The 17,372-nt window shown below is 41.6% G+C and overlaps 1 protein-coding gene across 1 annotated transcript; it reads left to right on the plus strand.

The window, feature by feature from the left end:
- Window positions 1-880: 880 nt before the first annotated feature.
- TRNAU1AP (tRNA selenocysteine 1 associated protein 1) lies at window positions 881-16,467 on the plus strand. Its single transcript, XM_067530772.1, has 9 exons — window positions 881-1,097; window positions 2,236-2,333; window positions 3,483-3,582; window positions 4,756-4,808; window positions 6,442-6,573; window positions 8,678-8,797; window positions 10,864-11,026; window positions 11,602-11,635; window positions 15,982-16,467. Exons 1-9 carry the CDS (start codon window positions 1,071-1,073, stop codon window positions 16,116-16,118), a joined length of 864 nt encoding a protein of 287 aa, XP_067386873.1. The 5' UTR covers window positions 881-1,070; the 3' UTR covers window positions 16,119-16,467.
- Window positions 16,468-17,372: the final 905 nt, after the last annotated feature.

Genomic DNA, 17,372 nt, shown 5'->3' on the forward strand with positions numbered 1-17,372 from the left:
CTCATCCCTTCCTCACCCCGCTCTCTATTCTCCCTGCCTTAGCTAATTCTGTTCTTTCCCCAGCCTAGTCCTAGTGCCCCTGCTGCCTCTGCCCTCATTGTCCTAGCCCCACACACATCTCTACTCTATCTGCCCTATGCTCCTGGCTGGCCTATTCTGACTTCTAATGCTAACCCCTATCACGCAGCCACTGCTACTCTGGCCCCACTATCCCACACTCTGCCCCAGGTCCTTTTGTCCCACTTCCATCTACCCTCCAGCCCCAGCTCCTTCTGACCCCCATCCTACCCCAGCCCCTCCTGCCCCCATCCCCCAAGCTCCCCCTGCCACAGCTCCTTCTGCCCCGCCCCATACTGCCTAATACACCAGCTTCTCCTGTGCCTGCCCCTCTTATCCCAGCTCTTACAGCCCCCATCCTAGCCCCAGCCCCTTCTGCCCCATTCCCCAAGCTATCCCCCGCCCCACCAAACTAGCCCAGCCTACCCTCAGTCTACGTCCTGCCCCACTCCCATCCAACCCCCCACCTCCTTCTTCCCCACCCCACCCCCAAACTACTCCTTAGCCAACCCCCATCCTACCCCCTGCCCCTTCTGACCCTATCCTGCCTCCTGCCCCCGACCACAGCTCCTTCTGCCCCACCCCATCCTACCACTGCCCCACACTACCTCATACACCAGCTTCTCCTGTGCCTGCCCCTCTTATCCCAGCTCTTACAGCCCCTGCCCCAGCTCCTTCTGCCCCATTCCCCAAGCTACCCCTGCCCCATTCTGCCCCACCCCCAAACCACCCCTTGCCCCAGCTCCTTCTGCCCCCATCCCGCGCTGCTGTTGCTCCTCCCGCCGGCAGGGCCCGCTGTGGGCGGCTCGGGGCCCTGCCTGCCTGGCGGCTCCGCTCTCTCCGCCCGGGCCGGGCCGGGCCCCGCAGGAGGCGGCGGCGGCGGCGGGCGGGGAAGCGCGGTGGCCGCAGCGGGCTCCGGACACCGTGAGGCGGCGCCGGCGGAAGCGGCGGCGGGGCCGAGCGGGCAGCCGGAGCCGCGGCCCCCGAGCCCGCCCCGGGCCTGCGGGAGCAGCATGTCCGCCAGCCTGTGGATGGGCGACGTGAGCGCGGGGCGGCCGGGGGCAGCGGCGAGGGGCGGCCGGGGGCGGGGCTCGGGCAGGGCTGGGGGTCCCGCCCCCCCTCGCGAGCCCCGGGGCGGGGGGGGTCGGACTCCACTCGCGCACCGGCCACCGCGCCACGCGCAACATCAGCCCCGCGCGCTGCCCCCCCCCCTCGCGCGCAGTGACACCCCGCGCGCTGTTCCCACAGCCTGCCCCCCCCCCGCGCGCAGTGACACCCCGCGCGCTGTTCCCACACCCTCCCCCCGCGCGCAGTGACACCCCCGCCCTGCCACCTCGCAGGTCGGGCCAGCCCTGCCCCGCCCTCCTGCCCCATTCCCCCCACAGACCCCCTGCCAGCCCTGCCCCATTGCACCCTCCTACTGCCACCTGTGTAGCCTCCACATGTGCCGTGCCAGCCCCTACCCTCACCCCACATGCTGCCACCCCATCCCTGTCACAGCTGCAGTGCCACCCTCTACCTCTGTCTCCCCCACAGATCTAGTGCCACCCTCTACCCCATAACCTCCATAGGCACAGAGTCACTAGGGTGACCAGATGTCCTGATTTTATAGGGACAGTCCTGATATTTGGGGCTTTTTCTTACGTAGGTGCCTATTACCCCCCGCATCCTGTACCAATTTTTCACACTTGCTATCTGGTCACCCCAAGTGTCACCCCTACCTTCCGTACACATGCAGTGCCACCCCTTACACCCACTCATAACACCCACAGATAGTGCCACTTCCTACCCTCCTCCCACATGCTGCCATCCCTCTACCACCCCCTCCCCCCTGTACAGTGCCTCATCCCATGCAAGGTTTGTTCCTACATGTGTCTCCTGCCGTTGTTACTTCTCTGAAAAGCTTCTTCCTCCCCAAATCCCGCATCCTTCAGTTCTCCAATGGTTCCATTTTGCAGACCACCTGTTTGGGACTGGTGCCGTGTGCCCCTGCTAGTTTATGGGTGTGGAGTTTTTGGCCCATCGTGTGGGTGACTCTGGCCCTTCTAAACAGGTCTTACAGCTTTTTTTACGTGTATAGGGAAAATGCTTCTGTAGGAGATTTAAATGGTTAGGGTGACATTGACGTGTCTGTTATCCCCCCAACTCCGGGATCTAACTTCAACCTTCTCTTTATAGCTGGAGCCATACATGGATGAGAACTTCGTTTCAAGAGCCTTTGCCACCATGGGAGAACTTGTTCTGAGTGTAAAAATCATCCGAAATAGATTGACAGGGTAATCATTTATATTTACTATAGGTTCATTTTAATAATATATTCTTGCATTTATATTATCCCTTTACAAAACACAGGCCTCACTGTGGCCTTGTCTATGCTACAATTGTTTTCCTTTACATTTCCCACCATTGCTACCAACAATGCAGCTACACTGGTAATAACAGTGGAGGAGGCTGCTGGTGGTATTTAAATAGTGTTAAGTACCAACCCGATATTGCACGTGGATGGACTTCTGTGCCCAAATAGAGCATCACTGAAGATAGTGGGTCTCATGCAGGCACAGCAATCCCCCCACCCGCACATTACACTATAAAGGATGAAAGCCAAGCTTTATGTGATCTGGTTGTTAAAATGCTAGTGACCAGTCTACACTAGTGCTACCACCAGTGAAACTGGACCCAGTTTTAGCAGAAGTGGGAAATGCAAAGAGAATACTTATAGTTTAGTCACAGTCTTGCTTGGCTCTTTTGATCTCCCTTACAAAGATCAGAATGAGAATAGTGGATGCAGATTAAAATAAAGTCTCAGCCTTATGTAGCTTTACTTGCAAATAATTTAAGTACAAAATTTAAAACTGTTAGACTGTAGTAGGGAAGTTTGTACATGTTTTGTTTATTTAGGAAGTTTAACAACTTCACAAATCCATGCCAGGTCAATATCAGAAACAAAACAATCATTACAATGGTTAGCTCTTGTTTTAAAAGACATTATACAAGAATATAGTCATCAGATCTTTCTGTTTAACTGTTTATCATACTACAGAGTGAGCATCAGGAAATTTGTATTTAATTAAATGAAAAAATGCAACCATTGTGATGAGAAAAATAATTATCTTTGATTTTTGTGGAGTTTGTATACATCTATTATTTCTCCCCCTCCCTCCACCTTAGTGGCTCTGTAACAGGAGTATGCAACTGACATGGTCTTGTGGGCTGTCACTTCACTGGAGAGCATTTGCTGATTAGTTGCTCCTCTGTAGAAGTTGACATGTTGAAAACATTTAGTTCTAATTTCGAAATGGTGATTAGAGGAAATTCCTCACCCTCTCTGGACCTTTCAGAGAATCATAAATATTGCACTTTTCCCCAGATTAATTCTAAATTCTTTCTCTCGCCCTCTCTCTCTCTCCCCCCCCACCTGTATTCAGAATTCCAGCAGGCTATTGCTTTGTTGAATTTGCAGATCTGGCTACTGCAGAGAAGTGTTTACACAAAATCAATGGAAAACCGCTTCCTGGTGCCACACCAGTAAGTAAATCAAATTAACTATTGGAGGAGCAGGAATAGGGAGGGATGGAGAAAAGGGATCTTACAATAATTAGGAATTGAGATAAACAGAATAATCAGCGAAGTGGAAGTCATTGTTTTCTTTAGGGGCTAATGGGTATAAAATTACTAACATTCTTCATAGAAAAATATCTGGAAGAGTTGCATTAATTTTTAAGATACATGCAAATTTCAAGGTGACTGTATGGATAAAACTTAGGTAACAGCAGACATCTGCATTTGTGAATTTCTGATCCTTTGCAATTTTTGCCAAAGCATGACTAATGAGAAACCAGGCAGCAGGATGGAAAAAGTAGGCTATGTAATCTTACCCGCCATGTTGCCCCATGCAACCTGTTACCAGCACTATACTAGCTGATTACAGTGCACAGATTATGATATATATGTGGGTTGAAATGGAACTAAGCTTTCACTGAATTTTGAGTAACTTTGGTTTGCCAAGAGAAGCTTGAAATTCAAGCACCACATCATTCTAGATCCTTAGCAAACAAAGGTTATTTCAGTCCAGCTACATAGGAAACACACATAGAAACTACAGAAGCAATGTAAAATAAAGAATATGGCACTTCAGTAAAGTATCTAGAAATGTTGTTATGATTGAGGATATTTTCTGGTTTTCAGTGTGTCAGGATCCACTTGGTTAATATTCCTGTACATTACAATTCTCTAGATCTGTATTCTGTATTTAGTTTAAAAACACCAAAAAGTGGACGGTCTCATTTAATGTTTGTGGTTGAAACTTTAGTTTTCTCTTCTCTCAGGAGAGGTGAAAATGAAAGACCTTAATGTGTCTCCCAGTCTTTTGCGAGCCTTTTAGAATACTTTTGTAGTAAAGGCAGCAGTAATCTGGCGTTGTCAGGCAAGACTTCCTGACCTGAGAGCAGATCCTCAGCTGGTGTAGATTGTCATAGCTCCATTGAAGTCCGTTTACACCGTCTAAGGGCTTTCCCTCTAAAACTTTAGCCTGCAGACCTGCCAGTGATGAGCATTTAACACTTGCCCATTATTAAGAAAATAGTTTAAAATTAGCCTATTATAACTCACTTTTATTTTTTCTAATTGTGATTATAAAATGTTCTTATATGAACCCACGTGGTTTTATGTATTGTAAGTTTCTGTTTATCCTTATTTCAGTCAAAGCGATTTAAACTGAACTACGCAACCTATGGAAAACAGCCTGATAACAGGTAAGTGTTCAGTATTCAAACATTATCCTTGTCTGTTTGTGAGCTCCTTTGCAAAGGGTTATTCAGAGAATGCAAATCCATACATCCAGTATTGCTGGACCAGATCAGCTCCTAGCAATATAGAGTAGGGGAGTTTTAACTAGAGGCATACAATTTAAATCTTAAGTGCCCTTCTGGGTGGGCAATGCCAGGCAACAAACCAATAACTAAGAAACTATATTGCTTTAAAGTGTAATTAAATACAACGGAGAAGCTTATGATACAGTGCATTGCCTTAACGTCTTCCATGCATCTCAAAGTGCTTCTCATAATAAAAATATGTATGTATTGTTTATATAATATCATAAATGTGCCTGACACTTTGCAAAATAAAGACAGAATGCCTGCTCAGAAGAACTCTCACAGCTGAAGTTGAGACCAATACAGGGAGGAACTGAGGTATGTATGTACAAGGTTGAAAACAATAAGATCATGTGGTTGCTTAGGTGAATGATATTTGCATCTTAGAGGTTACATTTTTATTTTTAGACTGTGATTCATAAGCCTCTTTGAAAAAGTGCATTTTGTGGAGGGACTCAGAGGTGAGGGTCAAAGCATGGCAGATCAGATCAGAAAGGGGGTTCCAGTCATGTAGCAACAATTGTGTGATTAATTATTGCAATCACCTCATGTGGTAGGCATTAACTGTATGTTACAGATGGATAGCCTGAATCACAGAGAGGTTAAGGGACTTTCTCAAGGGCATGCGATAAATCTGTGTCAGTCAGAAGGAGAACTTGCTTTCTTCACTCTGTCCTGTGCTTTAACCACCTGAGGGCTTTCTAACTTATAAAGAATTTTTAGATTGTTCTTATTCCAAACCTGACATCCATCCATGTGGGAGGATGGAAAAGAAAGGCAAAATGGATTTTATGTCCAGGAATTCATGCTGTGACTTACTGTTTAAGAATTCCAACAGTCAAAACATGGCCCCAGTTCTGCCAGCACTGATATATGTACTTAACTTTAAGCATGAGTAGTCTTACTGATTTCAGTGTACTTAAACATTTGCAGCATCATGACCTATAATTGATACATTACAACTAAAGATCAGTCAACTGGAAACCAGCAAATCTAGAAAAGAGCTATTACCCACAAGTGGGTAATGATGGTTTGAAAATTGAAAGCATTACATGTGATGAGTGCTATTCTGAAGAACCAATTTGTTTTTAAAAATGGTTTTACAAAACCTAATATGAAGAGAAATTAAATCTATTTTCACTGAATTTTCTTTTTATTTCTGTGGAATATAAATGTTCCCTTCCTCTGTTGGAAACACAAGCACAGTGCCATGAACTAGTGTATGAGAAAGAGAAAGTGAAATTGTATATAAGTAAAAAGTGAAATAGAGCAATCTGGTTTTGCTACTCAAACTAAGAAGGAAAATACAAGCAGCATAAGCAGTGAAATTTTTTTAATGTTTATTATCTAAATTATCAATAGGTAACGACTTTTAAAAATAATATTTGCATCTCGATAGTTCCTTTAACTCATGCAACTTAATCAGATGTTTTGGATAGTTTGTGCTCTCGTTCATATCTCACTATTCGTTTTATCACTGTTCATAAAATGTATTCTTTATTGCCTCCTTTAGTCCAGAATATTCGCTTTTTGTGGGAGATCTGACCCCCGATGTGGACGATGGCATGTTATATGAGTTTTTTGTTAAAGTTTATCCATCATGTAGAGGTGGCAAAGTTGTTTTGGACCAGACGGGAGTTTCCAAGTAAGTTTTCCTTACGCCTTCGTCTCTCCTGCTTTGTGTGTTGTGAGATCTTTTGGAGAGAATAGATCATCTCTCAAGCTCTTAGAATTTGCCTCTTTCCAAAGGCAGTGTGCGAAAAGGAGTAGTTGTGTTAATTTTGCTTAGTTAGGACTTAACGAAACCAGATCACAAACTGAATTTTCTATATTAAATATTCAGCATGTCTGTTTTCTGCTATTCACAGTACCATACTTTTGCTACTCTATATGAGATCTGTGTGTGTATTTTTATTTAAAATGTTTATTGCCTGTGTAGGAGATTTTCAAAAACACTTAAGTGATTTAGGAACACCAGTCCCTTTGACTTTCTGTTGGGCTCCTAAATTCCATAGGCCCTTTTGAAAATCTTCCCCTGAATCTTCAGTGGTTTTGGATGTTTTAGATACGATAGGATTTAGATACCAAACAAAACTTTACTGTCTAAATACGCTCTAACTTAAACCTCATTTTCAGATTCTGGAAATGACCCAATCAAAACCAGAAATCTGAAGTTTGTCCTCTTGACGTGATTAAATATACATCCTATATGCACCGTTTTCTTTTCTGTTGTATCTTCTCAATAAAAGGGCTCTTAGCTCAGCACTCAGATTTAAAAACAAAACACATCATTGAGACAAGGTGATCATCTTGGTTTTATGTCTGGGGAAGAATGCTCTGGTCAGACTCTTCTTTTCAGCTGTAACACCTCCCCACCTTCTCCAACAAGGGCCTGATCTACATCCAGAATTGCAGTGGTTTTGTATTAAAAGTGTGATTTTTTTTTAACTGATTTAGTTGATCAGTGCAACTTTGTGTGTACACTTACATCAATTTTAAACCTGACTTACATTGGTTTAGTTTGTCCCTGTATCATTGCGAGGGCAAATTAAACTATCTGTTTAAAACTAGTTATAATTGTGTTTGCAGAGGTATTTGCTCTTGCTTTGTATGTAGACAAACCCAGGCTTTCTTTCCCTTCCAGTATCCTCTCTCCACCTGGATTGACTCTCTTTACCTCTCACTCCTAAATCCTTGATCTTTCTGCCTTGTCCAGAGAGGTAGCCCACCACTGTAAGCTGGCATTAGTCAGTTGTGTGCTGCTGAATTACCTCTGACTCATTATAGCATCTAGATCCCACTCTAAGGCCTTTTCTACACTAGGAAAATGTTCTTAAAGTTTTTTGCTGTTGCCAATTCCAGTTCAACTCTACTGGTGTTAGCAACATTGGAAGCCCTTGTGTTGAAGGGCAGCTGGCTGTGTGCCATTGTTCAAACAAGGCTGCCCGGAACAGATCTAATTAATATACCCAGTGTTGCTAGTGCTGGCAGAGCAGCACAGGTGTTAGCAACAAGAAACTTTGTAGAAAAGTTCCCAAGTCTAGATGGGCCTTGACTGGGAAGTCTGTCTTAATCCACCCTGCAGAAAAGCAAACTTTTTGCATCACAGTGTGGCCATCTTTACGCACAAGTGATGCCTGTGGCTGCTTATTATCTCTGCATTGACTCAGAAGCCACATAGACTGGCTTTGATTGCCTCCTCCGAGTACTGCTTCCATATGGGGAGGAAACTTCTGGCCTGATTCTTTCTGTCCCCTCCTCCCTTTATCTCCGCAGCTTGACATCACACAAATCAGGTGCCTACTCTTTCTTCACAATGTCTGTATAGATGCCTGAGAACTGTGACCAATGCCTACCTTTCATCTTCTCTCTTGCACCACACTCTGGTTCAAGCTTTTAGCTCCAACATTCCTCATGTCAGTTCCATAGAATTTCCCAAAAATCCACTGGTACAAGATGTATATTATTGTTTTGATGCCTTTGAAAATACCGCAGTTGTTAAGACATGAAATACCTCAAACACTGCAAATAACAGAAAGTCACTAGAATAGGGAATCATTTAATCTCTGCTAAAAACATGGACAGGCTTTCACTTTTGTGTTGACATTTCACTAGCAAAATGTTCTCCCAAGTCCATGTTTTATTAGCTATAGAATATTTCTAAACCCATGTGGGTTTTGTCTTAAACATCTGAAAATGGCATGCCCTTTGCTTTCATGTAATACAAACCATCCCATGTCTTTCTGCAGAGGTTATGGGTTTGTGAAATTCACGGACGAGCTGGAACAGAAAAGAGCCCTGACAGAGTGCCAAGGGGCTGTGGGGTTGGGCTCTAAACCCGTACGCTTGAGTGTGGCCATACCAAAAGCGTAAGTATGGGAGCAGATGAGTGTTTTGTAATTATTTGCTTTCCTGTCAACACTTCATGTTCATATTTAGCAGCTGACGACAGAGCAAAATCTCTGTAGTTGAACTTGCATAAGACGTTCTCATTTTGTAAATATTTAGTTTAAAATCTGTTTTTAAAATCAAATGTAAAGACCTATTTCAGTTAAAATGAATTCTGTGACTGTTGAAACTGTAGTTACTGTACTGAAGTTGTTCATTAAACATTGATTTGGACTGTTTGACTTTTTTATTGCTATGTCTTATAGTGGTGAAAATCGTATACAATCAAGAGAACTGAGCTTTTCATACCTGTTTGATTTTTGCTGACATCTACACATAGGAGGACACTGTCAGGAAGTTCAGGCCTAAAATTTGTAATCTGCATTTCAGGAAAATATGTCTTAAAATTAATAGGAATAGGAATATCTGATTTTTTTTATTCTTTGAAAAGTGTATGATTTGGCTTTAAACATTCCCCTACAGATCTAGTAAGCCAAAATTTTGTTTTTATTTAAACACCCATCCAGTGCTTTCGGTGCCTATCCCATACAGTAAAATCACAAAACAAACAAAGGAATGCCCAGAAGTGTATCAGATAGCCACATTGTACTAGCACATGAGAATCCCCCATATTCCCAAAAAATGACGTTCACCAGAAACCTTGTAAATAAAGGTTAATCTGATTTTAAAATGACCAGTCTAATTTCTTTGTCTAGCCTGAGTGAAGTGCAAAAATTAAACCAAGACTAAACATTGCATTTTTAAAACTCTTTTAATCATGTACTTCATCAAGAAATTCTAGTTTGTTTCTTTTTTAAATACGATTTTTGACCTGGCAATGTCCCTTTACATTAAAATATTAAATGGTCTAACCTTGGTCATTTGACATCTAGGTAACCAAAGTTTGGTCACTTTGATAATCTCAAAGCAGTGTTCAGTAGGTATTAAACTCTTTGGGGCAGGGACCATCTTTGTTCTGTGTTTGTACAGCACCTAGCACAATGGGGCCTGGTCCATTATTAGGGCTTCTAATACTATGGTAATACAAATAATAAATAATTGCTCCCCACTTGATTTTTCATTGTCCCTAAGGCTCTTGGGTGGGAACAAGGAAGGGGGTTGTGCTGTAGTGATAAGATTTTGTTTGCTCTTTACTCTAGTGCTCTTTAATTTCTTAATTAAGGGTACTTTCATGTGTAAAATAATGTTTTCATTTTCAAGGAATATCTGTCCTCTCTCCTTCCTGCCCCCTTTTATTTCAAACCATATTAATCAGAAACCTATACCCTGAAAGTATTGCTGTTATTTGGCAAGCAAAGAGAATTTGGCATATTCACGGACCATTTGAAAACTAAAATTGTTCATTTGTATGGCCCTTTTCAACCCAAAGTACTTCATAAACTGTATGCATATGACAGCATGGAGCTGCACCCACCTCTGAAAGGAAGGGGGGCAACCATTCATCACACAGCCTGCTGCACACTAGTAGTGAGGGGAAATTTTGTCACAGACCAGGGTATACTGCTATTCTTTTGCAAAACGCTAGGGTGTCTTCGGCATCGACATACAGAAAAAGGAGCCTCTGTTTTTAAAACCCAACACCGCTCCCTGCAGTAAGCTACACAGTAATCAGTGTATCTCTACTTTATCAGCTGGATGAAGGGATGACTCCTCCCTGCAAGGATATGAATCCTAGGTTCCAGTGTGTCTAGGTATTCTATACCTGATACTCATAATTCTCGACTGTTCCCTCTCCTACTCTCTAAAATTGTCCTAAATGATTCCAGTAGTAAGAAAGGAAACTGTTCTAATAATTAAAATAATAGTGGGGATGGAAAACCAACCAGTCCCTCCTACAAATGTGTGATGGAAAGACAAACAAAACACCACCAACAAAAGGTGCACAATATATCTGAAGGATTCTGAGGTTCACAGTATTGGAAGGAGGACCGTTATGAACACCATGTTGTAGATCAAACCCTGTCACTCATCTGTTTTTTCTTAAATATTCATTGTGTGTAACTTCTTCCTTTTTATTTCTTTAAAGTAACCGTGTGAAGACGGTGGAGTACAATCAGATGTACAACTATAATTATAACCAGTATTACCAACAATATCAGAACTACTACGCCCAGTGGGGATATGACCAGAACACAGGCAGTTATAGCTACAGCTATCCCCAGTATGGATACACACAGAGTACCATGCAGGTAGGGACATGGCACTAATTTTTTATATTTCAAGAGTCTCTCATCACAAAAAATCCCAAAGCATTTTACAAACAGTAGATGGACACCTGTTTTCCTCCCATTCCTGGCTCCTTGATCTTCCTGCTGCATGAGGAAGCAAAGCCACCTCTTAAACAGCTGGCTGGTATTGTGACCTGCTGCTTTGCCTTTATGCTGGGTAAAGAGGTCAGAACGGTATAAAGGGACCCTTAAAGCGCAGTGGTGGCTGGGGAAAGGATACCGTGGTAGAAGCACTGTGGATGACAGTCATAAGTCTGCCTTTCGAGGATCCCATGACAAGCCATGGTGTATGGTATGTGCACCAGGGGCAAGGCGTCAGTTTGCAGTACTGCAAGGATTCCAGGAAATCCTGCATCTTTTAGACCTACACAGAATTTCAGAGACTACTAGGACTGGACCCCATCGCTTGGGTACTAAGGATTCTGCCTTAATCAGCCTCATTGTGAAAGTCACAGTGTGTGGCAGCCATAACAAACAAGTTTTCAGATGCAGTTATATATTTGTTGTCCTGAAGATATGTTTTGTTGCCCTTGCAGACATATGAAGAAGTTGGTGATGATGCATTGGAAGGTATGTTCCTTTATTTTAATTCTGCATTGCAATTAGTGTTTTCATTATATTGATACAGCGTTTTCATGGATTGACATTTAATGTTTGCATATAATGACCTATATTTTTTAATGAATTTGGGGCTTAGGGAAGTTTTAGATTGGTAGCGTGGGCAGGTACTGTGCAGACTTCCCTATGAAGTCCCTTACTCTGCACTCTTTATTCCAGTCTTGCTGTTCCAGGCTTGAGTTTTGGCAGGGCACAGACTCATTGTCTTCACTAGCATTGAGAGGATTGTGTGGCCTAGTACTTATCCCCCTCTACCCTTGAAAATAAGGACTTAAATCATGTGGAGATCAAAAGATGTTGTCCTTCCTTTAATAAATCTTCTTTGTGATAAAACTGTCACAGTTGTGTATTCCGTTTCTTCAGATTATTGATATCTTTTTATTTTTAAATAGGAAGGCGGAACAATTTTTGTGTGGTGTTCATTCTAATAGTCATGAGCTGAGTATACAATTCATGTCTCACTCTCTTAAAGGTATACATAAAAAAGTCAGAAACAGCCAGATCCTTTCCCAGGGTCTATATGAATGACATCAGTTAACCAGAAAGCCCTCTTTGTTCCTAAATATATTTCATAATATAAAATAATTCCTCTCCTTTGATATTGTGAAAGAAATACAGCAAAGCGCCAATTAGAGTACCTCTGTTGAGAGTTTTTTCCTTGATGACTAAACTTGCCATCAATTTATATGTTGAATTTTAGACAATGCTCAAAAATGTACTATCTACTATTATTTTTAAATATTCCTCTCATGACCTATTAATATTTGATCTCCCTCTGGCCTGACAGTTCACCTTTCAGCATAATGCATTGTAGTCTCCCCTTTTACCAGTTCCTTAACCACCTTTTGATTCTCATATTAATCCTCATCTTCTCCAATTTAACTAATAATTTCCCATATGGAACTGTACCAAATGCATTACTGAAATCCAAGTAGATTAGATCTACTGCATTTCCTTGTCAATAAAATCTCAATGAAAGAGATCAGGTTGGTCTGGCATTGGTTGGTCTCAAAATTACAATCTAATTTTTACATTTTTATGGTATGTTTTTTCTTTTTTGTATTTCAATCGCCAAGTCAGTTTCATTTTATACTCTGACTCATGCATAGCCTGATGCTTGTGCTAACCTGATAATGTAATCTTTGGGTTGCAAATGTTACAGGGGAATATTAAATCCAAACAAAAATGCTTTTTTTGTTTGTTGGTTTTGTTTTGTTTTTTTGAGTGGAAACATTTTTGGGGGTTTTTTGTTTTGTTTTTTGCAAAAAATTCTAACAATGCAAGTCCAAGCCTAACTCAGCCTCACAGGTCCCTTTAAACTTTACATTATTTTGTCGTAATAGAATATCAGCACATTATGCTTTGCTATTCAGTTTCAAAGTGCTTTGCAAATATTTTCTCCAATATAAAATAGGGATCCTATTTATATTTACCTCACAGGGGTGTTGTTACACTTGCTCAATTCATGATGAATTTAATTAAATAAATATTACTGGGAATTATGATTATAGGAGACTTTAATTTCCCAGAAATAGATTGGAGGACAAGTACTACTAATAATCATATGGCCCAGATATTCCTGGATATGATAGCTGACAGATTTCTTCACCAAATAGTCATGAACCAACAAGAAGTGAGTCATTTTAGCTTTAGTATTGGCAAGCAGTAAGGACCTCATAGAAGAACAGATTGTAGGTGACCACATTGATTTGAGTGATCATGAATCAATTCAGTTTAATTTAAATGGAAGGATAAACAAAAATAGGCCTGCAACTAGGGTTCTTGATTTCAAAAAGGCAAACTTTAAAAAATTAAAGGAATTAGTTAGGGAAGTGGACTGGACTGAAGAACTCCCAAGAATCTGAATGTGGAGAAAGTTTCTGCAACTTTGACTTAAAGTAATTCCAAGCTATCTGGAGCCTGCGACCCAAGCAAGGAGAAGAAATTCATAGGGAAGGGTTGCTGACCAAACTGGATGAACAAGCATCTCAAACAGATTATTAAGAGAAAGCAGAAAACCTATAAGGAATCGAAGGAATGGATCAGCAAGGAAAGCTCCCTCTTGGAGGTCAGAAAGTATAGAGGAAAAGTGAGAAATGCCAAAAGCCAATCAGAGCTGAACCTTGCAGAGGAAATTAACAATAGTAAAAGGTTTTTTAGTCATATAAATAAAAAGAAAACAAGGAGAGAAATGGGTCTGCTAAGCGCTGCGAATGGGGTGGAGGTTAAAGATAATCTAGGGATAGCCCAACACATAAGTACTTTGGCTCAGTTTTTAATAAGAGTAATCAGGAGCTTGAGGACAGTGGCAAGGTGGCTAATGGGAACAAGGATATGGAAGTAGAAACTACCACATCTGAAGTGGAAGCCAAACTCAGACAGGGACCAAATTGGGGGGTCCCAGATAATCTCCATCCAAGAATATTAAAGGAACTGGCACATGAAATTGCAAGTCCAACAGCAAGAATTTTTAATGAATCTCTAAACTCTGGGATTATGCTATGTGACGGGAGAAGTGCAAATACAGTACCTATATTTTAAAAAAGGGGGGGAAGTGATCCAGAAAACCACAGGCTCATTAGTTTGACCAGTGTTTTATGCAAGGTCTTAGAACAATTTTTTTTGCAAGAGAGAGTTGTTAGGAACATAGAGGTAAATGGAATTTGAGATATAACAACACATGGTTTTACTAAGGGTAGATTATGCCAGACCAACCTGATCTCTTTCATTGAGATTTTATTGACAAGGAAATGCAGTAGATCTAATCTACTTGGATTTCAGTAATGCATTTGGTACAGTTCCATATGGGAAATTATTAGTTAAATTGGAGAAGATGAGGATTAATATGAGAATCAAAAGGTGGTTAAGGAACTGGTAAAAGGGGAGACTACAATGCATTATGCTGAAAGGTGAACTGTCAGGCCAGAGGGAGATTGCTAGTAAAGTTCCTCAGGGATTGGTTTTGGGACCAATCTTATTTAACATTTTCATTAATGACTTTGGCATAAAAAGTGGGAGTGTGTTAATTAAATTTGTGGATAACACACAATTGAGAGGTATGGCCAATATGGTGAAGGACAGGAATATCATGTAGGAAGATTTGGATGATCTTGAAAACTAGAGTAAACAGAAATACTATGAAATTGAATAGGGCAAAATGCAAGGCCATGCATTCAGGATTAACGATAACAATTTTTGCTATAATCGGGGAACATATCAATTGGAAGCGACAAAGGAGAAAAACTTGGGTGTATTGGTTGATCACAGGATGACTATGAGCTGCCATTGTAATGCAATTCTAAGCTGCATCAGGTGAGGTATTTCCACTAGAGATAGAGAACCTATCTTATGAGAAGAGACTTGAGGAGTTGGTATTTTCAGCCTAACAAAATGAAGGCTGAGGGGAGATATGGTTACTCTCTCTAAATACATCAGAGAGAGAATCAGCAAGGAGGGAGAGGAGTTATTTAAGTTGAGGGCCAATGTTGGCACAAGAACAAATGGATATAAACTGGATATCAACAAATTTAGGCTTGAAATTAGATGAAGATTTCAAACCATCAGAAGAGTGAAGTTCTGGAACAGCCTTCCGGGGGGAGGGGGAACACAAAAATCTAACTTGTTTCAAGACTGAGCTTGATAAATGGATGGAGGGGATGGTATGATACAGTTGCCTACAGTGGCATATGGCCCATCCATGACAGCTATTAGCAAATACCTCCAGCAGCCAGAGATGGAACACTAGATGAGGAGGGTTCTGAGTTACTACAGAGAATTCTTTTCCAGGTTTCTGGCTGGTGGGTCTTGCCCACATGCTCAGAGTCTAACCAATCATCATATTTGCAGTCAAAAAGAAATTTCCCCCTAGGTCAGATTGGCAGAAGACCATAGGAGGGTTTTGCCTTCCTCAGCAACATGAGATATGGGTCACTTGCAGGTTTGAACTAGAGTAAATGCTGGATTCTCTGTAACTTGAAGTCCTCAAATCTTGATTTATCTTGATTTAAGGACTTCACTAACTCAGCCAGAGGTTATGGGCCTATTACAGGAGTGGGTGGGTGAGGTTCTGGCCTGCGATGTACAGGAGGTCAGACTAAATAATCATGATGGTTCCTTCTGCCCTTAAAGTCTGAGAGTCTGACTGTGAAGCGCTTTCAGATGCTCAGGTGAAAAGTTCTCTTGCAAGTGCTAGCAATGCATTGTGAGCCCTGGCATTTGTTTCAATAAAATTCCTGTTTGTTATTTGTAAGCACAGTGTGTGTGTGACCCATTTGTGCCTTCTTTCTTTCCTCCTTTAGATCCAATGCCTCAGCTGGACGTGTCTGAAGCAAACAAACAGTTTATGGAACAGAGTGAAGAGCTCTATGATGCCTTAATGGACTCTCATTGGCAGCCTTTGGACACTGTCTCTTCAGAGATTCCTGCCATGTTATAGCCTCATTGGTGAGGCACTGTCTCTATGTGACATGCCAGCAGGCACCAGACTCCTACGCTGCACCTGGAACCTGCAGTAGTGAAGGGTTGGCCCCTCTTCCATCCAGGTCTCTGACTCAAAGTACAGGGGGACTGTGGCATTTCCTGTACACAATGAGTATTGGAGGAGCATCGTGGTAGCTTTTATTCATGACGACAATTAGAACTGCAGCAGTTTTACTCCTTTTGTCTTGAAATGAACTCTTAATACTTCTTGTGGAACTGTAATTTATAAACTTCAAACAAGATGGCACAGGGGAAGACTCTTCTCCAATGTACAATAAAAAAAAATTGTCTTTTAAGTAAAATTATCCTTTGCATTTTGGTTCCTGCCCTTCTCTGTTTTGCTACTCATTTAACTGTCTTATATTCACATAAAACTACTTTCAGCAAATATGTTCTTTAAAAAAAATCACCGTCAGTCACCACTCAACTGTCTCAACAACTCTGCATTGAATGGGTAAGATGGCTATACTCCAGGGGAAAAACATGCAGACAGGCTTTTTCTGTGCCTTATCTCTACACCAATATAGAGCTACTATGGTTCTAGCATGGTGATCTTGAACAATCTGCAGTTTTTTTGGGAGGTGGAGATTGAGTAGTAGTGTACTTGTGTACATATCAGCATATTATAAGCCCTTTTCAGGCTTCGGTGCCATAAAGTCTTTGAGAAATATGAGCAGACAAACTACCTGCAATAAAGGTCTACCAAGAAAGCATTTGCTAACTAAAATTGCTACTAAAAAGCATTTATTTGCCCCTCAATTCATGTTGATACAGAAATTTGCAGCAAGGGCTATGTACTTCAGAGAACCCACTACGATGACAAGGCTGTTTCTGTAATTAGAATAGGGATCAGTCTGTTTATCAATAGCAATGGAAACAGTAAATGTGATAATGTTTCATGTGACTTATGTATTCAGTGTTATTTTAAATGTGACAGTAAGGAAAGTCTAGGACCTTTATATTCTCCGCGTGTATGTCTGTCTCCTACCACCATCTTTACTTGCCTTGTTAAATGTTGAGATTGTTCTGAGCTATGATTGTATTGGCCTTAAGAATCTGAGTATTCGGAGGATACCTTTTGTGGTTAGTGTAGTTGGACAGCTGGAAGGAAGCTGAGTGCATTTTTTCTTCTGATGTAACTGACCAACCATGTTACATGGCAAGACAATTTCCCTGTGTTTCTGAGAGGTGTCGATTAAGTGGAATGGAA

The sequence above is a fragment of the Emydura macquarii genome, unplaced genomic scaffold (genome assembly GCF_026122565.2).
Source record: "Emydura macquarii macquarii isolate MOO-44397 ecotype Brisbane River unplaced genomic scaffold, CSIRO-AGI_Emac_v2 contig_3113, whole genome shotgun sequence".
Classification (NCBI taxonomy): Eukaryota; Metazoa; Chordata; order Testudines; family Chelidae; genus Emydura; species Emydura macquarii.